Below are 21,486 nucleotides of genomic sequence, written 5' to 3'. Positions count from 1 at the left end.
AAAAGTAAGATATGAAAAATTGTGAGAAGTAACTGGTCTTCCACAGCTGATTGGTCAGGTAGTCCTAGGTTCAGAGAAAAAAATAAAATAAAATCTGTTTTCAGTATTAGTGTGTTTCCATTTTCATCATGGCACTTTCATCATGAGCAGGGTGACACACTGAGCAGCAGTTGTTTTCATTATTGAGTTACATCCCTATTACAAGGCTATTACTTCTCCATTAAAACTTGTATTATTCTGAGCTAAAAATTGTAAACTTGATTCCATCTGTGTACATTCATACATCTCAGAGAGGGCTATGACATTAGTTAAAAGGACTAATTGAACATGGTGCTTTCTGCCATACAGCTGAAAGTTCAGAAACTGAAGAGCATTTTAAAAGGACATAAAAGCAAAAGAATATGAGAACAACTCATGGAAAATATTGCTGTGAAAGAGTGAATAAAACAGAATAGCTGTTTCCAAACTGTCACTATCAAGGCTTAGTTCATCAAAGTAAGTAAGTGATGATATTTGGCTGTACAGTTTATTTGGTGTCTGCTAAGTTGCTTTCGGACTCATGTAAAATCACTGTCATCTTTAAAATATATGCACTATATATCTAAGTTTTAGAATCAACCACATAAGAACAATAAACTCTGTGAAGCACCTTGTACACATTTTAAAAGTAGTTACACTGGTTCAGATTCTCAGCGAACTTTCCTGAAGTTGCACTGATTTACATTAGCAAACAGTCTGATTGTGTTTATATGCATATTGTTTAAATCTGTGGTGAGGGAAACAAATGAGGTGAGGTAGTGAAACTCTCCGGGGTTTATTTGCTTCATCTCAGCAGCAAAATGTGAAAACTGCCGGCTCTGTGGAATCCCTACTTTTTTATTGTAGTTCGCTCGTTTCACCTCCAAAGTGACATCTCCTGCTGTTACTGGGAAATTCTGTCCTGGGTGAAAAAGGAAAAAAAATAGAAAGAAAAAAAAAAGGAAAAAAAAAAAGGGGAAAAAAAAAATGTGGCTGTCACCAGACAAGTTTCTGAAGCCAAACCATTACTACAGAATGGCTTCAGTTGAAAGGAGCCTTAAGAACCATCCAGTTCCAATACCCTTGGAAATAAAAGAAATTCTGAGGGGATGAAAACTTTGCTGCTGCTATCAAAACAACTTAATTTACAAGTGTAATGAGTCATTGCGCAGTAAATATCAAATAAATCTGTGTGAAGTAAGCAGTGTCAAACATTCATTTACAGTGGAAAAGCACTTAAACGGGAAACGCTGCTGTCAGAAATCCTTCATAGAAACATAGTTCCAGCAGACCAACATATGGTTTAAAACTGGCCAGCTGGTGGCACAAGGGTTTCTTTAGAGGTAACTACCCACACCCCTTTCACAATAATGGCATTATAAAATGTTCTGTGTCTTGAAACCTTGCATCACTCTACCCCAAAAGCGGATGCTGGCACAGAAAAGACAGCAGTGAAATCAGGAGAATCAGATCTACGTGTCAGTAAATCTTTTATAGAATTGTGTGTTTTGCATTTTCTCTTTTGCTGCAGGTCATAATTTGTGAGGTTTGCTTTCTTTTTTTTTTTTTTTTTTTTTTCTTCCCCCCCCCCCCCTTTTTTTTTTTTTAATAATCTTTGCAGGGTATCAGCTTTTCAGCATCCATCCTCAATACAGCCAGCGAGAGGGGATGGAATTCGTAGCAGAAACAAAAAGATAAAAGCTGCCTTTTTTAGCTTAATATGTGTTTAGCTTACGTCCCTAAAGCTCCATGCTACTTCCATCACGCTTCTTGGAAAGGCATCCCGCCGCCAGCGTTCAGCAGAAGAGCAGAGGAAGCGGTGTTTCGATTACAAATACCAAAGCCATCACTTTCTTGTGCCCTATCCTCCCACGAAGGTCGTGAGAGGGAAGAACACCCCACTGCTGCCTGCCCCTTCCAACCCCTCCGGCGCGGTGCTGAGCGGTGCTGAGCGGCTCCAGCAGAGCCAGGTAATGTCCGGGGGCGGCGACGGGAGGGCAGGGGAAGGGCGGTGGGGTTTGGGGGGCGAGGGCCGGGAGGGGCAGCCCCTGCTCCCCCCACCCCACGCACCTCGGAGGAGCCTCTGGCCGCATCACTGCGCAGGGATGTGCGCGCTGGTGGGCTCCAGCATCATCCCGCCGTCGTCCCCAGCACTGCTTGTCACCCGTAAGGCCCCCTCGGTTTTCCTCCCCCTTCCCCCCACGGGACCTTGAAGTGCTTCTTCCTTATAATAACTCAGTATAATTTAGCCCTGGAAATGGCTTATTAGGTTATGCAGCCCCTCACTGGTACTACAAGGTCTCCCCCCTCCCCAGGCTGCCCTGGCCCTTTCCTTCACCCCTGGGTAGCTTTGGGGTAGGTGTTAGGAAGAGAAAAAATATATATAAATAAATTAATAAAAAGATTCCCAAACCATTTATATGTCAACCCTCAAATGCCTCATTTAGAAAAGTTAATATTCATCTTTTGCTATACTTTTCCAATCAGTACTTGTAAAAGTAAATTTCTCACTTCTACCTTTTCCATTTTCCTCCGTGCAGTCACCAGTTCAAAGTGATAAATTCTGCTCTTGCTTTTTCAAGAGGTTTTTCAGACTGAGCTGTCTTTGCATTGACTCACTTACTGAGAGTGATCGCTCTCCGTTTCTGTGATGAATGAAGGTTCAGAAGATTCATGAGTACAAGTTGTGACTGTCTGCAGTTTGGAAGATTACCTCTGCATCCACTTTCAACTTGGCAAAACCTGCATGGTAAGTAAACACTTATGTTGTTTGAAATGTAGGCAAATTTTCATTTTAAAAAATAACTAGAAATCCCGGCAGAAAAGTGCTTAGACCTACTAAGGTTAAGACAACTGTTTGCTAGATCTTTTTTGCTTTTCTGCATGAATGTTATTTGACTTGTGGCATATTTGAAGTCATACTTGAAAAAGACTTAAGTTGACAAGAAGCCATCCTTAAAGATGTAAGACTAGTGGCTTCCTCACTTGACCCCAAAATGTTTGTTCAAACAGTCTGAGGTTCAGAAGAATCTGATTTTTTTTTTTTTTTTTTTTTTTTTTTTTTTTTTTTTTAAGGAAGCCACAACCCTTTGGGTAGAAATTAAGGTTTCCAAAAGTGTTGATCAAAATGAGTGATTTTACCAAACTGAAAATCATTTAAGTGTATCAGCACCCTTTCATTCAGAACTCCTCTGATAATTCTAGGAAAATGAGGAATTTCCTAACAAAGTTAATGATCATTAAACACACTCAGTTGTCTACTTTGTGAGATATCATTAATGCAGTTTGTAGAATTTAAAATATTTGGTTTGTTTTAAGATTTTTTTTGGATTCACAATGGCACAATGATTTTTAGAAAACACTTTTAATTATTAAAAATTCAACTGTAGCTTTAAGCATGTACGAAATTTGAAAAACACGCTTAAAGCTATTGTCACTTTAGACAACTAATAGACAACTCTTATTTTATTTCTGTCTTTGAAACTCTCATTCGCTGCTATTGCCTTAGCATTTTGTCCATTGAATATTTTTGTATTCCTTCAGAGACAGAGAATCTTTGCCTTTTAAATTATCTCTCCATTTCTTTTTGAATATAAAAGATCTTATTCAAATCCTTGAAGAATATTTTTATAATAGTTGAATTTCACCAAAAACTATACATTTTTGTTTGTTTGTTTGTTTTTTCCCCTCCTGGTATTTCATTAAAGAATACTGCAAACCATATTACTCAAATGTAAATACTGCTAGCCTGGAGTAGAACAATTTCAAACAAATTGATCGAGTTCAATAGCAGTGTGAGAGTAAGACTAAGGCTGTGTGTTTTGGTTGTTTATTTGTACCCAGCAATCTCAAACATGGCTATCATTAAGTAGCTTGCATAAGACTTTGTTCTTTAATCCCTATTCAAAGAATCAAGGGCTTTGCTCTGCATTCACTGAAATACCCATATTGTGCTGATGTGACGTGCCAACAAGGAATGGGATTTAGAATTAACATCTGATGATATGTGATTTTATCCTTATGTAGCGGATCGTAGTTTCATGGTCTGTAGCAGTTGTACTTCTTCTGGATGTGCTAGGGTGAAAAATGAAAAATAAATTCAAGAAATGAAAACAGAGAATGTGTAGAAGGGAACTGAAACCAGGTCTGAGGAGTTTACTGTATGGTCCCTTAAAGTTGCTTCTTTAGCTGCTTTCTAAACTGGGGTCTGTCTACCAGTCAGTCTGAAAAAGGGGATGTGAAACAGTTCTTTCATCTTCTTACAGTGATTTATGGGATGGTGGCATACTTGTAATGAATTGGAGAGAATAAGAGAGGGAGAGGAGCTACACATCTTGCTGTCATTCTGGAATATAAAATAATAAATAAATCTCAGGCAGGTGTCTTACAACAGTAAGTATGTCTTCTCAAATTGCAAGTTTTATGTAGTAAAACCAAAGAAAGGGAATGCTAAAAGAGATTACTTTGGACAGCTCTCTGTGAAATATCTCTTTTAAGTATGTGTCCTATCTGTATATTCATGTTCAGATGTAAGGTCTTGGCTGAGCTCAGGTTATCATGCATCTAAGCTGTCTGTCTTGTTAGCAAAATTGAGGCACAGTTTTAGGATTGGCTTTGCACTTGGTTGTTAACCTGCTCTTCAGAGGAATCTCAGAAGAGATACTCCACACTGGTTTTATTTAGTAAAGTTTCACGTTTGTCTTTGAAAGAACAATTGAAAATGGGTTTCTTTATCTTCCCCCCTCCCCCCCAGATGGAAACATGAGCACTCTCAACTGGTACTTATCTGTTCTGTAGGTGAAAACGTGTGGCAAAATTGTAGACCTTGTTGTTTTCCAACAGGATAAAATTAGACAACAAGATGTCTGATCCATCCACATTCTGCTGTTCTCATGAAGTGTAAGGGAAGATTCTATTAGCTGTGTTTCTTTAAGGTCCAATCCTGCAAAGGTTATACTGTTTGTGGAGAAGAAAAAGCACTGTCCTGCTCACTGATAGGTGTTCACTGGCTTGTGATCTAGATGCTTCTATATGATTGTCAATTTACTCAGGAGTACAAAGGGCCTCTAGTGAACAAGAAAATGGAGGGAGAAGACCATGCATTGCTTTCTGAATTTGGAATAAAACTTGCCAAAGAAAATATAGATATGTTGCCTGGCACATAAAAACACCTGGTACAATAAAAATGAGTAACTTCCCAGTTGGAAAGCCTTCTTCAGTAACAGGCATTAGTAACACTGCTCTCAGTGCTGAGAGTGGTCTATTTCATTGCACTTGTGATGATCTGTGGATCTGTTTTTCTTAGGCTTTCAGAACCAAGAAGAAATCACCTTTTTTTAAATAATTTTATTTATTTATTTATTTATTTATTTTCTGTAGAAGTGAGAATTAACTCAAGAAAATGACTCTGCTGATATTTTTAGTAATGTTTATCACTGAATCTGCCACGGGTAAGTATAAATCCTCATTTCAACCATAGAACCTTTAAAATATTTGCCAAATATATGACAGCTTCTTGACAGTTGCTCAGAGTGGTGAAACTTTCATACTTCTCTAAGAATAAAATATTTAAGGTTTTCCAATTGCAGACCAATTTCTAGACTTGGAAAATTTGGTCCAAAGTAACAAAATTATTAAATAAATAGAACTGAGTTGCTATGTGGAAACACCTGATTATGTTGTATGGGAGCATGGCAATATGGAGAGCCACAACAAGAAAAATAGTGATCATGATTCTTTTTGTGACATTCAGAAGTGTAGTCAGAATGGTTGATAAAGCAAGAGAATCTCTAGGACAAAGAGACTGAAGGCTTATTTTGTTCTTGAATATTTGCACTAGACCATGTTTCCTTTTCTGTATTTTGTATGACTTCCACGTGTAAAAGTACATTTAGAAAAAATTATTAAAAAAGCAGACTTTGAGGCTAAATTTTTCACATACAACCTTGTTCCAAGGGAAATTTTCTAAAAATATATGAAGTTTTTAAGAAATCTTATCATGTAACAATTTCGTTTTAATTAAGAAGAAAATATACATGTTAATTCATAGGATCTCTGCTTTTATGGCAGTTTATCTTTTCTGAGGATTAGCCACCTTTATCAAGTCAATACATTTTCCTTCCCCCTTCCATTTGTGACAGCTGCTTTTTTATAAAGTTCTACAGACTGTGCTCATTGGATTTGTACACTTATGGACCCACATGAAAGAATCTTAGGGAAATGTCTATTTTTTATATTTCTATGCCTTCTAATTTTGCTTGGGTAAGGTAGAATGAAAACTTGGACAAGTGAGTTCTTAGACTGAAATAGATTTTGCTGGAACAAATAAATACTGACAAACTACTCTGTTAAAAGAAAGTCCTAAAGTGTAAAAGAACTGCTACACAGCAAGTCACTTTAAAGTCAGGATAATAGCATTTTCTGAAAGAGTATTGAGCCTTTTTTTCCTTCTTTTTTTTTTTTTTTTTTTTTTTTCTTCTTCTTTTCTTTCTGAAGAGAAGCTGTGTCCCCTTCGCACCTCCATTGATGTACTAGAAGGGGAATACTTTTTCCTTTGTTTTCCTGAGTCGATGCTACGTCCTGAGACAGAAGGATACACAATAAACTGGTACAAAGAAAATGCTGGAAGGCAGAAGCTGATACAGAAAACACAGAGAATTATTTCCCAAATGAATTTTCTGGAGTTTTGGCCAGCTGAACTCAATGACTCTGGGAATTACTCTGTCACTCACAGGTGGGTACACAGGAAGTGGATGAACAACATCCTGCCCTTAAAGTTGTCTATAAAGATGGTCTTGGTCTTTGTCTTGTTTATGGCATTTATATAAAGGAAGTTCAGCGAACTACATTAATTATGGTGTCACTTTCCACATCGTTTCACAATAACCACCCAGACAGACATATTTCTACAGGCTGATACAGCCTTTTAAAGGTTCTGTAAACTTTTGATAAAACAGGTAGCATTTCTGCTGTTTCATGGCTGATTCTCTAAGCACAATGAGAAATAGGCAACCCTTCTGTCAATGGCCAACTAGAAGGAAGCTTTTGCTTGTCCTCTCAACCAGACCTGTTCTTCCTTACTTCGTTGAGTGGTACTTACTCAGTGAGGCCTGCCAAGTAAATCAAATGTAGTAAGGTAATGATGACATAGCTGAATTTGGTTTCTTTGCACAGCCTGGCATGCTTGGAGCTATTCAAAGAACAAATGAAATCACTGCATCTGAATTCTTACCATCATAGAATTCTTACCATCACGAGGCAGAAGCGGAAATAAGAGTGAGCTTCAACTGATGGTCGTATTCCTCGTTTGATCATGAGGAATGACAGAAGGACTAAATTAAATGTTTGTTGTATTAAGTTTTTATGACTAACTTGCACAACAACTGCAATTCAGGATTTACATTTGAAGTAACAATTCATTTTAAACAAATTATTTTTCATGTATTGTTTTGCGCTGTTCTTGAGGTAATATTTTTAAGGTTCTTGCCTGGTTCGTAAAGGTTATTGGCTCTTATAGGGCTTCATATACTGTAAAATGCTATCCATACTTCTCCAACAACATTGCATACACTATTTTGATAGTATATAGTTTTAAGTTAGGCTTCAATTGCTGATCTGTTAACTAGTTAATGTTCAAGTTAGAAGCTGAAAACCTCATGTTATATTTTTCCATGTATCATTATTGTTGTATTGATTTTACTTTAAAAAGAAATGAGTCACCGTATTTGAAAAGTTGAATGCTATAAAAGAAAAGCCTACAGGTAGAACAAAGACACACATGAATATTTCTTTTGGTTATATGTGATTTCTTATTAATGGCAGGTCAGTCTTTCTCCAATTAGTAAATAATGCTTGAGAAAAAAATTCCTAATGTATGTTGAATGTGATATTAACAGAATTGGCCTTAGGGGTGATGACTGTGGTAGTATGGCCACTTTGTTCTGCAAAGTAGTACAGATTTAGCATATTATTGGGTACAGATATCTGTCTAAATTAGCAGAAGTGAAGCCAGTTGCCTAGCTGTGGTACTTCAGGGTTAGACAATACCTGATATAGGCTTGTGGGTTGTCATGGACCTATACTTTTCATATCAAGTCTGAACTTGACTTTAAAGCTTTATTGCTTTATTGATGGCCTTGAGCAGTCATCCATATAGTGACTTCACTAAATATGGTGATAAAAAGTTATTAAATTTAAAAACTCACTCTACTGCCAGCATCTAAATAACAGGATAAAATGCATGCTCTGGCATGGAGCAAGGAACATATCTGAATCACCTGCAAAAGGAGGTTGCCATAACAAGTCTTAAAAAAGGCACAACAGAGGAAAGTTGTGATAACCCTTAATTCACAATACTTGTGGTTTTGTGATTTTTTTGAGAATTTGGAATAATGGTAGTAAATATACAGTAAATTACAAGGACTATGTAAAACTAATATGATAAAAATATAAACTCAATATTGAGGGAAAAAGTCTTTTATTTAGAAGAAAGAGATGAGGGAAAAAGACCCCAAGTAAAATTATTAGGATAAAGTTTCTTAAAATGATTAGTTGTTAGAAAACACAAAAATGTCTGATCCTTTGTGAAATGTTTTGATTTGTTGATTTGTCAAAGCAAGAAACAGAAGAAAAAGTTTTTGATTTTATCAAAGTATTCATATGCAATTAAGAGTTTTGATTTTCAGTTATGAAACTCTATTTTCATTTTCTTAGATGCTACATTATGATACTATCTTATAAAAATGTGTTTTGAAAAAAGGGACTTTTATTAAGATAAAAGTTTCTGAAATAAAATATTTCAACCAGCATGAAACAATATTTATTTATTTATTTATTTAGAATATCTTTCTGTTAGACATATATGGATATCTTTTTTTTTTTTTTTTTTAATTTTTTCTTAGGATCAGAATGCAGAATGAAGGTCATTGAAATAATACCCATAAGTGTTTTTTTGTTTGTTTTTTGCTTTTCTTGGGATTTTCATGGGATCTTGGGATTATTTTATCTGATGATTCCCACTGTTGGCAAACATATTAAAGGTGTTACATTTCAGAAAATATAGAAGATTATTTTCAAAATCAGTTTACTGCAGTGAAGGAGGACTTTTATTAGTCTCTATGGAGAGGAAAATATTGTGGACTAATGAATTGGTTTAAGACTTACTAAGACTGACAGAATGGAGTTTGTGTTGTCTCAGAGCATTTATAATAGCCTTTTGTTTTAAAGTAGACATTCTAAGATAGTTTTGTTTATATATTTTATTTTAAAGTATTTAATTTATATATGATAATTTGTAAACAATATAGGAAAATATTTTTTTTAGCTGCTTAGGCAGTTTTAGTGAACAAAGTGTCAATCCAATTTACTGCAGATTTTCGGGAAGTGTATGACAACATAGCACTGACAGATTTTGCAAACTATTTTTTCCTGCTGTGTTGCAACTGACAATGTGCAACAAGAAAGAGGTGAAAATGATGTAACAGTGTATAGTGTATTATTCACTTATTTTTATTTTTGACTTAAAGAAGAGTGAGATTTTTTCCAGTTAAAGTGTTTTGCTGAAACATAGCATATATAGCCAAAGATGCATATGTTGATGTGTTTTCACATTTCTTAGTAGAGTAGTGTTCAGCCATTATTTCAGAATTAATAGACTTCACTTGAAAGCCTGAGTGTGCATGTTCATCAAAAAAATCTTTAAAATGAAGGATTTCATATGTATTTGGTGTGGGAGTGGTAAGAAGAAAATCTGTGTCACACATATTTGTATTTCTAATTTATGTGGGTTTTCATAACTTATATCCTGTGGTTGTCCAAAAAAAAAAAAAAAAAAAAAGAACACAAACCAAAACAACCAACCAAAAAAAAAAAAAACACCAAAAAACAGGTCATCTTGCTGCTCTATATTTGTGAGCTTGAAAATCTTGCTGCTCTGTATTTATGAACTTGAAATAGAGAGAACAATAATATTGTGCACTGGAAGGCTGATTGTCACTTTCTTGATGTAGATAGAAATACAGCACTGGGTTTGTGCAGTGAAATAACTAAAGGATTACAGAATTGGATATGTATGCAGTCTTTATGGCAAACTCAGATTATATTCTCTAAGGGCTTTCACTTCCTTGCATTCTCTCTTGGGTCAATCTATTTTTTGTTGTTCCTTCTTGGTGGGTTTTATGAGTGAAGTTGAAAGGCTGTTAAGCCAGCAGCCAGTTTTATAGCCCCAAGAGTATCACTAAAGAATTGCAGCAAGTGAAGACCGAGACAGGAATATAACAGCTCAGACACTAGCAGTTTAAGCAATACATTTTTTTTTTTTTTGGTGGTGTAGAAAATAATGCGTATTGCAGACAAATAGAAATTATATAAGCCAAATTAATCTCAGTTTTGCATAGGTATGTTTTTGTCACCTTCCAGAGTGTTGGTCCTTGCCAGAGTTTGTCTTCTCAGCTAGAATATCATGATCCACTTTGGCTGAAATCCTCATTTTTTTGAAGAGATTTCCCTAAAATAATGATGGAAAAAATCCTCTATGGAGTGATGGTGCTGAAGGGAGCATGTGGTTTTATTGATCATTTTCTTCCATTTGCTGAATCTAGGTACTAAACTTATATTTATTTTATGGCCAGATCCATAATTGCATCTCCAGCATTATTCAGATACAAGTGTAATGTCTAAAAGAGCACACAGACTTGGTGAAATTCATTGGAACTAATATTTATGACTACACCTTAGCTATTTACCTTAGGTGCCTTTATTGTCATGGAGAGAGAGAAGTCTCTCTGGGGCACAGATTATCTTGTCCTAAAAAACACTTGTGAAATAGGTCATGTAAACTGCACTCTGAGAGGTTACTGAGTGTTATCCCACTGCTGACTGTGGTGTGTAAGTCTGGTTTAAATGTGTAAATGTGATGTTGAAGAACAGATGAGAAGGACTCCACCTACTGCAAATACATCTCTGATGGAAATGTTCTGATAAGGTTTTTCCTGTTTATGACACTGCAGTTAACCGATTAAGAAACCAAACCCTGTTTAGATTTAGATAGTCAATTGCAACTATGAATAATGAATACTACGAGTAAGGAGAAAAATCTGCAGGCTGAAAAAGGACTGCAATGTGAAGAGGGTGAGCAAAGCAATTCTGTTTTGGGGAGTTGGTAAGGGAAAAAAAAAAAAAAGAAATCTCAAGCCAAATTCATCATATAAGTGATGTTGTAATGGTTCTTCTGACTCTTTTAACAGTAAAAGGTATATCACACTAGAAGGGTGTGAAAGCTGATACACTTGTCAGACTTGTTTCTCCATTTCAACCTCTTTGTCCCTTAGCCATTTTCAGTGAAATAGTTCTTTGCTTGTTTCAGTTCTCCTGGGAGCAATTCCTTTTTCTTTTCTTGGAGGCAGGAAGATTCAAACGTATTTATGAAGACATGTCTGACACCAGAAGGAAGTGTTCAGTGATTACTACTTTTGCTTTGTCAGATCCTGTTTGTTTAGTAAAAATGAGAGCTGAACTTTAGGCGTTAGTTGTAAAACCTCACCCATTAATTTACAGGCAGAAAAAAAACTTTCTCTTAAGCCCTAACTTTGCCAAAGTGAGTCTAACTTCACCAAATTTAAGCCCAAACTCCTTCAGGTTCTTTTCCCTTTGTAGCCATGTATTTGGACATATCCAGTAATGAAATAACTCACAGCTATAATCTGAGTCATTAGGGAAATTTGTGGATAGAATATATTAGATACCTGAATGATCACATTCAGCTTCTAGATAGTCAGAAGAGGCATTTTTGGAGCATACTCACCTGACTTTTTATAGATACGGGATGTGATGAACTTGCTCTAGAAGAAAGAGTTCATGGCTTTTCCATCAACATGGAGTAGTCATTAAACTGTAGACCTCTGATCAGTAGAGAATGAGAGAAAAAGAGATTAATTCCTTCCAACATGACTTCTTGGGCAGACATAGAATCATGCAACACTTTGGGTTGGAAGGGTTCTTAAAGATCTTCTAGTTCCCATACCCTGCCATAGGGATGCAGCCCACTAGATCAGGTTGCTCAGGGCCTCATCCAACCTGACCTTGAACACCTCAAGGGAAGGAGCATCCAAAGCTTCTCTGGGCAATCTGTCAGTGCCTCACCACCCTCTGAATGAAGAATTTCCTCCTAACATCTAATCTAAATATCCTCTTTTAGTTTAAAGCCATTCCCCCTCATCCTGTCATTGTCTGCCCAAGAAAGAAGTTGCCCTCCATCTTTTTTATAACCCACCTTTAAGCATTGAAAAGCCACAATGAGGTCACTCCTGAACCTTCTCTTCTTCAGGCTGAACATCCCCAGCTCTCTCAGCCTTTCTTCACAGGAGAGGTGCTTCAGCCCTCTGATCAACCTTGTGGCCCTCCTCTGGACCTGTTCCAATAGGTCCACATCCTTCTTGTGCTGGGGGCCCCATACCTGGATGCGGTACTCCAAGTAGAGCCTCACAAGGGCAGAGCAGAGGGGCACAATCACCTCCCTCACTCTGCTGGCCACTTCTCTGGTGATGCATCCCAGGACACAATTGGCCTTCTGGGCTGCAAGTGCACACTGCCAACTCACGTCGAGCTTTCTGTTCATCAGAACCTCCAAGTCTTTCTCTGCAGGGCTGCTCTCAATGCATTCTTCTCCCAGTTTGTACTCATATCTGGGATTGCCCCAAACCAGGTGCAGCACCTTGCACTTCAACTTGTTGAACCTCATTAGGTTCATGTGGGCCCAGTTCTGAGGCTTGTCCAGGTCCCTTTGGATGGCATCCCTTCCTTCTGTTGTATCAACTGCACCACTCATCTTAGTGTCAACTTTGAATCCAGAAGTATCATGCTTGAATCCAGAAGTGATTAACTAATTCATGAGAATTGCATAGTTTGGAAATATTTCCAAAATATTGGTAATTATCTACACAGCATCAAACAATGAAAAATGTGACTTTTTGAACAATAACACAGTAGCCTGTTTTATTTTTTATGTTTAAAATATATATGTGTATTTCTTAGTTACTGCTTTAAACCTTAGCATAAGAGATCAAACCTGCCAGATCACATGCTGATTTAAGCTACTAAAATTCTTTTGTTCTCATTTGTAACTATATCTCATGCCACAGATAGTTAAATTTTTATTCTGGCAGATATGGAATATATTGTCATATTTCATAGGTATAATTTTATTGTCAAGTGTTTTGTGATGATTTAGTTTGGATAACCTATTTCACTGTGAGAAATAATGCATTTGGAATTGGAAAAGCAGTGATGGGGAATGTAAATAATCAGTTCATTACTGATGCATTTTTTTTTACCTAACAGATGTATTAAATAACTTGTTTTTGTTTTGCTATGAGCTATATTCCTTTAAAAAGCTCCTAACACTGATTTCACAAATGTTTTTTCATAGCAATGGAAGACAAAATTTCACAATTCAGAAGTGGACCTTGAATGTGCTTGAAAGGAATAAAAGCAGCTGTTTCAACAAAAATCATTTGACAACCGAAATTCAAAATGCTGGAACAGGTCATTCACTGAAATGCAGTGATTTGTCTGTCAATGAAAATGACAGTGTAACATGGTACAAGGTAATCACTCAAATCATTGGCTGTAGATCAAAAACATCTGCAGGAAAAATTAATTATGAAGATTTTTAGAAACATCTACAAATCTTCTAACACTTTAATTTCTCGTGTTTTTGGTGAAAAAAGCCTTTAGACAGATACAGAGAAGAATTTTTCTATGTGCTTTAAGATTTGTTAGCAAAATGAACCTGAAATCAGAAATTACTGTTAGTTTGGAATGATAATAGATCTGATGTGCACATTTGTTGGCTGATTTAGCTACTTTGTTAATGTATGTAGTATTCTGACATTAAATTAAGTGCCAAGATATTTCTTTTACAGTTGGCATGTGCTTGTAAAGTAATTGAAAAACGTTTACATTTTGCCATTTCTGAACATTTTTTTCCAAAATGTAGCAGATCTAGTTCTGTTCAGTTTAGGCAAATCATTGGTCTTCTCTGGACCAGTCTTTGCCAGGGCATAGACAATAGCTGTATAAGCTTTTGTAACTGTTGAGTGTTGAGTGTTTTGTAACTGTTGCTCAGCCATTGGAACCCTGACTAGGTTTCTTCCACCCTGTCCCTACTCACCACCTTGAGCAGTGCTCCTTATTCCTCTCCATGTGTCCTGCTTGGAGTAACAGACACCATTCCTTCATGTACATGTTGAATCAATTTCAGGAAAGGATTTTGGTGTCTTAAGTGCTGGCATCTGTATTCTGCCTGACACAACCCTCCTTCTTTGTCCTTGAGAGGGCAGGACCATTGATGGATATGTTTTCCTCAGTAAAGGGGTGTGCCTTGGACTGACCTCGCTCATGGCTGACTATATCGATGCCTAATATTTTTATGACTAATGTTGTATGAGACAGGTGAAGCAGCCATCCTTAGAGTTAAATATCCTTGGGTTTTTGATTGGGTGAAATTTTTGAAAGCTTTCATATTACACTTGAAGCTGAGATAAAAGAGGGATGATAACACATCTTTTTGTACAAGAGCCTGGTAACAAACATATGTATCCAGGAAATGTTAATTCCCTGATTCCACCAGTGACCATTTCCGTTCTTAATCTAAGGTAATTCAGACCAGAACCATATTATAGTGCTCTCAACTTTTAATGGGTTGAATATTCAGAGATTGTGTTTAAATGACCCTGACTAAACACTGGGCCTCACCTCCTTTGTGTCAGGTAAATGGCGTTGGGAAAAGAAAAGAGTGATGGTGACGATTTATTTCAAAAATAAAGTTTGTCTTTTTTAAGGTTTTGAATATATCTTTGCTACAGAATAATATTTTCTGCATTTATTGATGTAGGACTGTAAGAACTATGAAAATGAAACAGAACGGGAACTGGATTTTAAAACCTTAACAGTTCAGCACTCTGGTATATATACCTGTAAAATTTTGATCAGTCATAATGGAAGGATATACCACAGCACAAGTACAATTAAGCTGGTAGTAGAAGAGGGTAAGAAAACTTTCTGAAAACTTTGAAGCATGCTTTTGGTTCTCCTTACAATGGAAAAAATTCCCTGCTAAACTTATTTGTTTATGGATATGGTTCATTATCCCCTAATTATAGTTATTTGATAAATAAATAAATATATAAAGGTGATCAGATCTGGAAATCTGATCTATTTTGCAGTAATTTAAAAATAAAAAACAGAAGTTTACGTTACATATTACCAGTTTGGAAAAATGTATTTAGTGCGTCTTCCTTGAAGTTGTAATTTTTTCAAAATTGTTTGCTGTAAGTCAGACAAACTTACTAAGAGTTTTGTGAGAAAGCCTTTCCAACCATTGCAAACTTTATATTGTACATGTATGCAAGTGAAAAAAAAAAATCAACAGGACAGACTGCTTTTTAAACTGCTTGGTAATGACAGGTCCAGATAACAGGTCAAGATATTTCTCCTTGAATCAAATGGAATCTATATGGTTTGTTTTAGAAATAATGCAAATGTCATTTTTACTGTGGTAGAATCTAAGAAAGCTGTTACTTCAATATCAGTAATTATTTTTTTTTTTTTTAGATGCACCAGAGGCTGTCACTTTGGAGATAGTTGGACGCGATGAAGAAATTGAAACAGAAATAGGTATTAGATTCGTTCAAGAACTAATTATTTTAGCTGCATCATATATAAGATTTTGTTCAGATCTCTTTATACTTGATTGTCTGGTTAAGTCTGATTAAACTAACTGTCTGTGCACCATTCTGGATCTGATCTATCTTCACATATGGTTATGTTTTGCTTAGTGGATTTCATGATTGATATACATTAAATTCACCCTTACAGAGGCCGAAGATTAGATTGTTGTTATGACCATCAAGAGAAAGTGACAGTGATGATAAACCACGACTTCCCTTTTTAGACAGCAAACCCCACAGAATGATGTGTGAAATATGCCTGGTTTGTCCAGTGAGCAACAATAAGTAATCTCTTTAATATTTGATGTAGTCAAAGGACAAGACATCATTCTGCAGAGAAATAAAAAACGTGAAGGATGACAGTCCTGGCAATGCAAGCATGCAGATCTGTTACTGTTTCAAAGAATTTGTCGTATTGTCAAAAGCCAAAAAATTGACTGTCCTCTTATCTGGGAAAAGGTTAGATAACATGGTCTGCAGGCTTCACACAGTGTTGGAAACTATCCAAGATCTTGACCACAAAGCATCCAAGAGGCTGTATGTAATTCTTAAGAATATAACTTCACCTGTATTTTTGCTCTCCTGTGTCTGAGGGATTCTCCAATTTGATTACTTAGTCTTCCACTGCACATTTCTGCAAACACATATTCACCACCTCTGTGGCTCATATGTGTATCTCATTTGCTCAGCTAAGACACCAGATGTTGGCTTACTTTCCACCCCACAAAGACCAGCTGGTAGGTCCTTTTTTCTAATGCCAACACCCCAATCCTATATCGCCTTATGTCTCCCAGTCTCCCAGAGCATTGTTCCTACACAGTTCTTATCACTTACTCTGCTCATCCAAACCCTTACATGGAAACGTGGTTCAGCATCAAATGATTATGAACCATAAGTCTTCTACATTTTATATGCTTTGATCAGATTTGTGATAAGATCATTGAACTACCTGATGGTGATCAGACAGATGGGATGGTGGAGAGAGAAGGGAATTTTGGACTTTCAAACCTTTCATGGTTTGGATGGTGCTCTATAGGATCTTCTTGGGGGGAAAAAAAAAAAAAGGTTTTGTAGCTGTTGTGCACAGTGAAAAGGCTAGAGTTGTAAGGTAGATGATAATATTCTTTTAGGTCTATGCTTCAATCTGTGCAAATGTGATTTGGATTTGTAAGGTCTGAATCTAAGGGTGCCACATTTTCATCTCGATCTAGCTTTAAAGATTCTTAAGCAGTTTCACTGGAAGCATCCACTCTGTTAAATCTTGAGAAGTCTGTTTATAATGTATGTTCTCAAAGTATTCCTGGACATGCTGACTTACTGGAAAGCATCTGTGCATAGTGTCCTGAACAAGAACTAGTGTGCGGCTTTTGCGGTTTACTGAAATGTGTTCTGGATGTGTTCCCTGGAAATGGTGCTGGCATAACTTAGAAATGGTGATGCAATGTTGTAGCTAACCTCAGGACAAGCTTTCCATGACAATGTTTAAATTCAAATGCCTTGCAGATCATCAGATTTCACACTCCACAGATCCAGACCTTTCCTTTTATTTTCCCATGTGCACTGTTGTCTTTTTACTCTTGCTCTTTCTTATAATTAACCAGAATCTAAGGCGTGTTTCCTTTACACTTCCAAATAGTGTTTTGGAGTGGTACAGAGTAGCTGACTGGATAAAAATATTATTTATGCATTCAGGACTATGCTGATTTCCAGGTGTGGTGCTGGGAAGAGAATTTCTCTGTGAGAGGTCAGCATGGGTGCTAGCAGGTTTTGTTACTTCTTACGTTGTAGTATACGGTTTAGCTATCATCATCAATCAGTTATAATTCCCCTTACTAGTTACTTATTTTACATGTCCCTGGGGCACTGGTGCCGGTGGTACTCTCCTGTTTTCTGCCTGCAGCACACAGTTTTGTTCTCTGAAGTCTGAAATGCTTTGGCCTATTTAAACTTTTCTGGCTGTCACAGTTAATCTGAGATAAAAGAGTGGATGACTCTCCCTCTACAGTGAAGTGCAACAGAGCCCTGTGCTTCGTTGCCAAAGCCACTGCCATCATGGCACACATATGAAAGGGGCTACTAAGCCCATAAGGAAACCTATCTGCTTGGGTATGAAGCCTGGAAAGCTGACATTTTATTGCACTGTGAACATGAATGTCACTTTTGACTACATCTTCTTATGTTATGCTTTGTGTAGGTAAAGAAGAGATACTCAATTGCACAGGTTTCTTGGGTTATGATATGCAAGAAGATGCCAGCCTCTACTGGTTGATTAATGAAACATTTCCAGAAAAATGCTCAGATATCCCCAAGAATGACCCTTCGATATGTGAAGAAGAACTCAAAAAATTACAGTAGGTTTCCAGAAAATACTGAACTTCTGATGTATGTGATCAATTCCTATATTTTGTGGACTGCAAACTCATTAAAATGTCTGAGGTTCTTCTACATACTTTTCCTCAAAATCTGCCTCTCAATTTATTGTAGATTTCTATACAGATAGTGTTGCTAACACCATTCCTCCTTGCAGTTTGGGAAACAAGTTTTATGTCACAAGGCTACTACGGATTAAAAAAGTAAGAGATGAGGACTTGCATCACAATTTCACCTGTAAGCTTCAAGCTGATGAAGCAACGAAAATAAAAATAGTGAAACTGAAGAAAGGTACAGTATTATCTATGAACCATACTTCTCATTTTTAATTACTAATCATGCCAGCTTCTCAACAGAGGAAGCAGGGTACTGATCCAGACATGGGTGTGTGCTGGTAAAGACCCTGGTTCTTCTGGGGTTTGATTTAACAAGCTCTTTGGGTGATTCCTTATGCTCTGAGATGGGGCAGTGGGGATTGCTTCTCCTTCTGCTATATCAGCCCTAACTGTGCGAGGGCTCCACAGTTAAACCGATGATGGTGTGGATAAAGATGGGGGAGGCTGAGCTAAGCTCTGTCTGACAGATCTCTTTGCAGCAGTTTGTTAGATTCCATGATAAAACATCCCCTGTCATCTCCAGCACATCACATTGATGGGATCATCAGGGTTGACTACGCAAACCTCAGTGCAACCCAGAGTCTGTTATTTGGGCCACTTTGCTTATTAAGCAGCTCTTTTTTTTTTTTTTTTTTTTTTTTTTCCTTTCTTTCATTCATGGAAAAGATAGTCTTTGATATTCCTGTTAATGTCTCACACATTCTGGTTGATAATTTCTCAGAAGGATACAGTCAGGGACTCTATCTTTCTAGCTTACGAAAGCTGAACTCTACTTTGAACTAAAACTTCACATCTGTAGTCCATACAGCTTGCAGATTCATGGCAAATGGGCATACTCTGCTTGTTTTCCATCTCTCTTAGACCTTTTCAAAGTTTATTGAGAAGAAATATTTAATTCTGTAAGTGTGAAAATAGACTAGTCGATCTTAAAAGATGTAGTATATAATAAAACAAATGAAATACAGACTACCATGAGCATGACATGATGTCTTCACAAAGGACTTCACAAAGATTTAATACTTAAAAACCTGTATTTGGAATTGAAAAGAGGAGGATAATAGAACAAACCAATTTAGAATAAAATAAAATAAAATAAAATAAAATAAAATAAAATAAAATAAAATAAAATAAAAAGTAAAATAAATCTTTTAAAAAGCCTGAAAGAGAATAGAGACAGAAGCAAAAGAAGATCTTGGGCAAAGAGATTAAATGTGTCATTAAGGGCTGTTATGAATGTGCTGAGAGAAGGGTAAAGAATAATACAAAATGATAGAGATCCTGAAGATAACTCATCATAAAAGTGGTTGACCCAGTATATTCCTCCGGTCTAGGATGCCGTACATCTTTGAGGACTTGTAGTCTCAGTACTGATTCCACATACATCTCATTTATGTATGTGCAGAATTTGTGCAGACATGCAAGATCTCCACTTTTTAGAGTAATCTGTGTTCTGTAGTTTTTCTCCATCTCAGGATGAATGGGATGCATGTGTACTTGAGATACTGGCAGGAGAAAATTCACACAAACATTTTAGTTTGGGTAATTTTAAGATGCCATGAAAATTTACTAAATTAATCTTGTCCTATAATACTATTTCTTAAGGCCTTAATTTCCTGGGATTCTCTTTTACAGAAAACGCCCGAGATCTGCCAGTGCACCTATTTACAACTGGAATGATTCTTGCTGTACTACTTCCATGTGTTTTAATAGCCATGATAGTTGTCTGTGTGATGTTCAGAGTAGACATAGTTCTACTTTACAGGAACATATGCAGAAGAGATGACACTGCTGGAGGTATGACTTAGCTAATGCTGACATTGAAAGAGAGTGCTGATTAAAAAATAGCTTCTGGTAAGCTCTAAAAAACAATCATCATAGAGGAAGGGGCAAAATAAGTCCAGGAGTTTTGTAAGTTGAAACAGCGAGGAATATGTGAAAGAGAACTTGATTGTCAAATTAGTGTGTTAAGCACCTTGGGGTAATAAAGCAGATGAACACAGTCAGGAAGTTGCCTCTGGAACAGACAGTGGAAGGGACATATTTGGCTGCTGATCCAGCATGCTTTATTGTGCAATGTTCTTCATCACAGAAGCTGAAGAATTGTTGGCAAAGATGTGGAAGTATATAGGTAATCTATCTGCAGGGAGGTTGTTGGCAAAGATGTGGAAGTATATAGGTAATCTATCTGCAGGGAGGATGAACACCCTGGAACTGACAGACTGTTTTTAGTTTCTGTTTTCAAATTTGTTTTCACATCACTGATGCTTTTCTGCTTGAGGTTAAAATGCTTCCTTGTCTGTAGAGGTCATTGCAGTGTTTATAGGTTTGTCACTAAATGCACTTAAAGAGAGTACACTGCCAGTGTTTTACCAAGCAACTTTGCTGGGACCTTGACTTAAGGAGCAAGCCTGACAATTACCTAACTCTGGGTATGATTTTCACTCTGTGACTGTGTTCCTGAGAATTGCATTTTGCTGTCTATATGTACCTAATTTTCTTAGACCTCCTCAGTCTATAAATCTGCTTGAATATACCTTGAATGAGCTGCAGTGGTTGGAGTTTTCTCAGTAATGGGTGAATGTCATTTATGCCTGCCAGGGTTATTTATTTTTCCATTCATGCTAGGGAAGAAGCATAGTTTATGATTCAAAACCATGTGTGCTATTGCATCAATCCAGACAGTTTTATTGCAAGTTTCAATTAAAGACTGTTTAATGTGGTAAGCCTGGTTTTTAAATTGGTCTTACTTGGATTTTATGTTTATAATTTACTGGCCAATATATGACCAGACACAGTATATTCTTATAACTCTAAGTGATTAAAATAATAAACTAGCTTATTTTTTCAGTACCAGTTCTACAGAACTACTTGGTAGCATTAGATAAAAGATAAAATCATCGTGAAAATGGGCAATAGGACTTGTATAACTTTTATCAAGTTGCAGACATGTTGAGCATACTAGTCTGTAATAAGGAAGACGTTTCTGGTGCTTTGATACTGAGACAATAATTTTGTAAGCCAGAATGGTGGATCAGATACTGTATTTCTAACAGTTGCCAACAAGACAAAAATTGGTGATTTCTTTCCAGATGGAAAAGAATATGATGCTTTTGTGTCTTATCTGAAAGACTGTGCTTCTACTAGTGAAGAAGAGAGAGAATTTGCTTTGAAGATATTACCGATGATACTAGAAGAAAATTTTGGGTACAAGTTATGTATATTTGAGAGAGATGTCTCTCCTGGAGGAGGTAAGTGTA

The 21,486-nt window shown here is 36.6% G+C and overlaps 1 protein-coding gene across 7 annotated transcripts in view; it reads left to right on the top strand.

The window, feature by feature from the left end:
* The first annotated feature begins 519 nt into the window (after positions 1–519).
* The window catches only part of IL18R1 (interleukin 18 receptor 1), a 46,233-nt gene continuing 25,266 nt past the window's right edge, over positions 520–21,486 (top strand). The window contains exons 1-13 of one of the 7 annotated variants that reach the window (XM_068679988.1): positions 520–1,496; positions 1,640–1,988; positions 2,601–2,767; positions 4,284–4,410; positions 5,398–5,468; positions 6,514–6,751; positions 13,442–13,619; positions 14,909–15,062; positions 15,628–15,690; positions 17,938–18,094; positions 18,271–18,404; positions 19,862–20,023; positions 21,319–21,477. In XM_068679988.1, coding sequence (XP_068536089.1) covers positions 5,420–5,468; positions 6,514–6,751; positions 13,442–13,619; positions 14,909–15,062; positions 15,628–15,690; positions 17,938–18,094; positions 18,271–18,404; positions 19,862–20,023; positions 21,319–21,477 — 1,294 coding nt within the window. In that variant the 5' untranslated portion in view covers positions 520–1,496; positions 1,640–1,988; positions 2,601–2,767; positions 4,284–4,410; positions 5,398–5,419. Of the gene's footprint in view, positions 1,989–2,600; positions 2,768–4,283; positions 4,411–5,397; positions 5,469–6,513; positions 6,752–13,441; positions 13,620–14,908; positions 15,063–15,627; positions 15,691–17,937; positions 18,095–18,270; positions 18,405–19,861; positions 20,024–21,318; positions 21,478–21,486 lie in introns of all 7 variants that reach the window. The other 6 variants (XM_068679998.1, XM_068679981.1, XM_068680026.1 and 3 more) reach the window with 6 other exon arrangements.

This window comes from Anas acuta, chromosome 1 (genome assembly GCF_963932015.1).
Source record: "Anas acuta chromosome 1, bAnaAcu1.1, whole genome shotgun sequence".
NCBI classification, from domain to species: domain Eukaryota; kingdom Metazoa; phylum Chordata; class Aves; order Anseriformes; family Anatidae; genus Anas; species Anas acuta.
The sequence above is the reverse complement of the archived record's forward strand: the minus strand, read 5'-3'. Positions and strand labels throughout refer to the sequence as shown.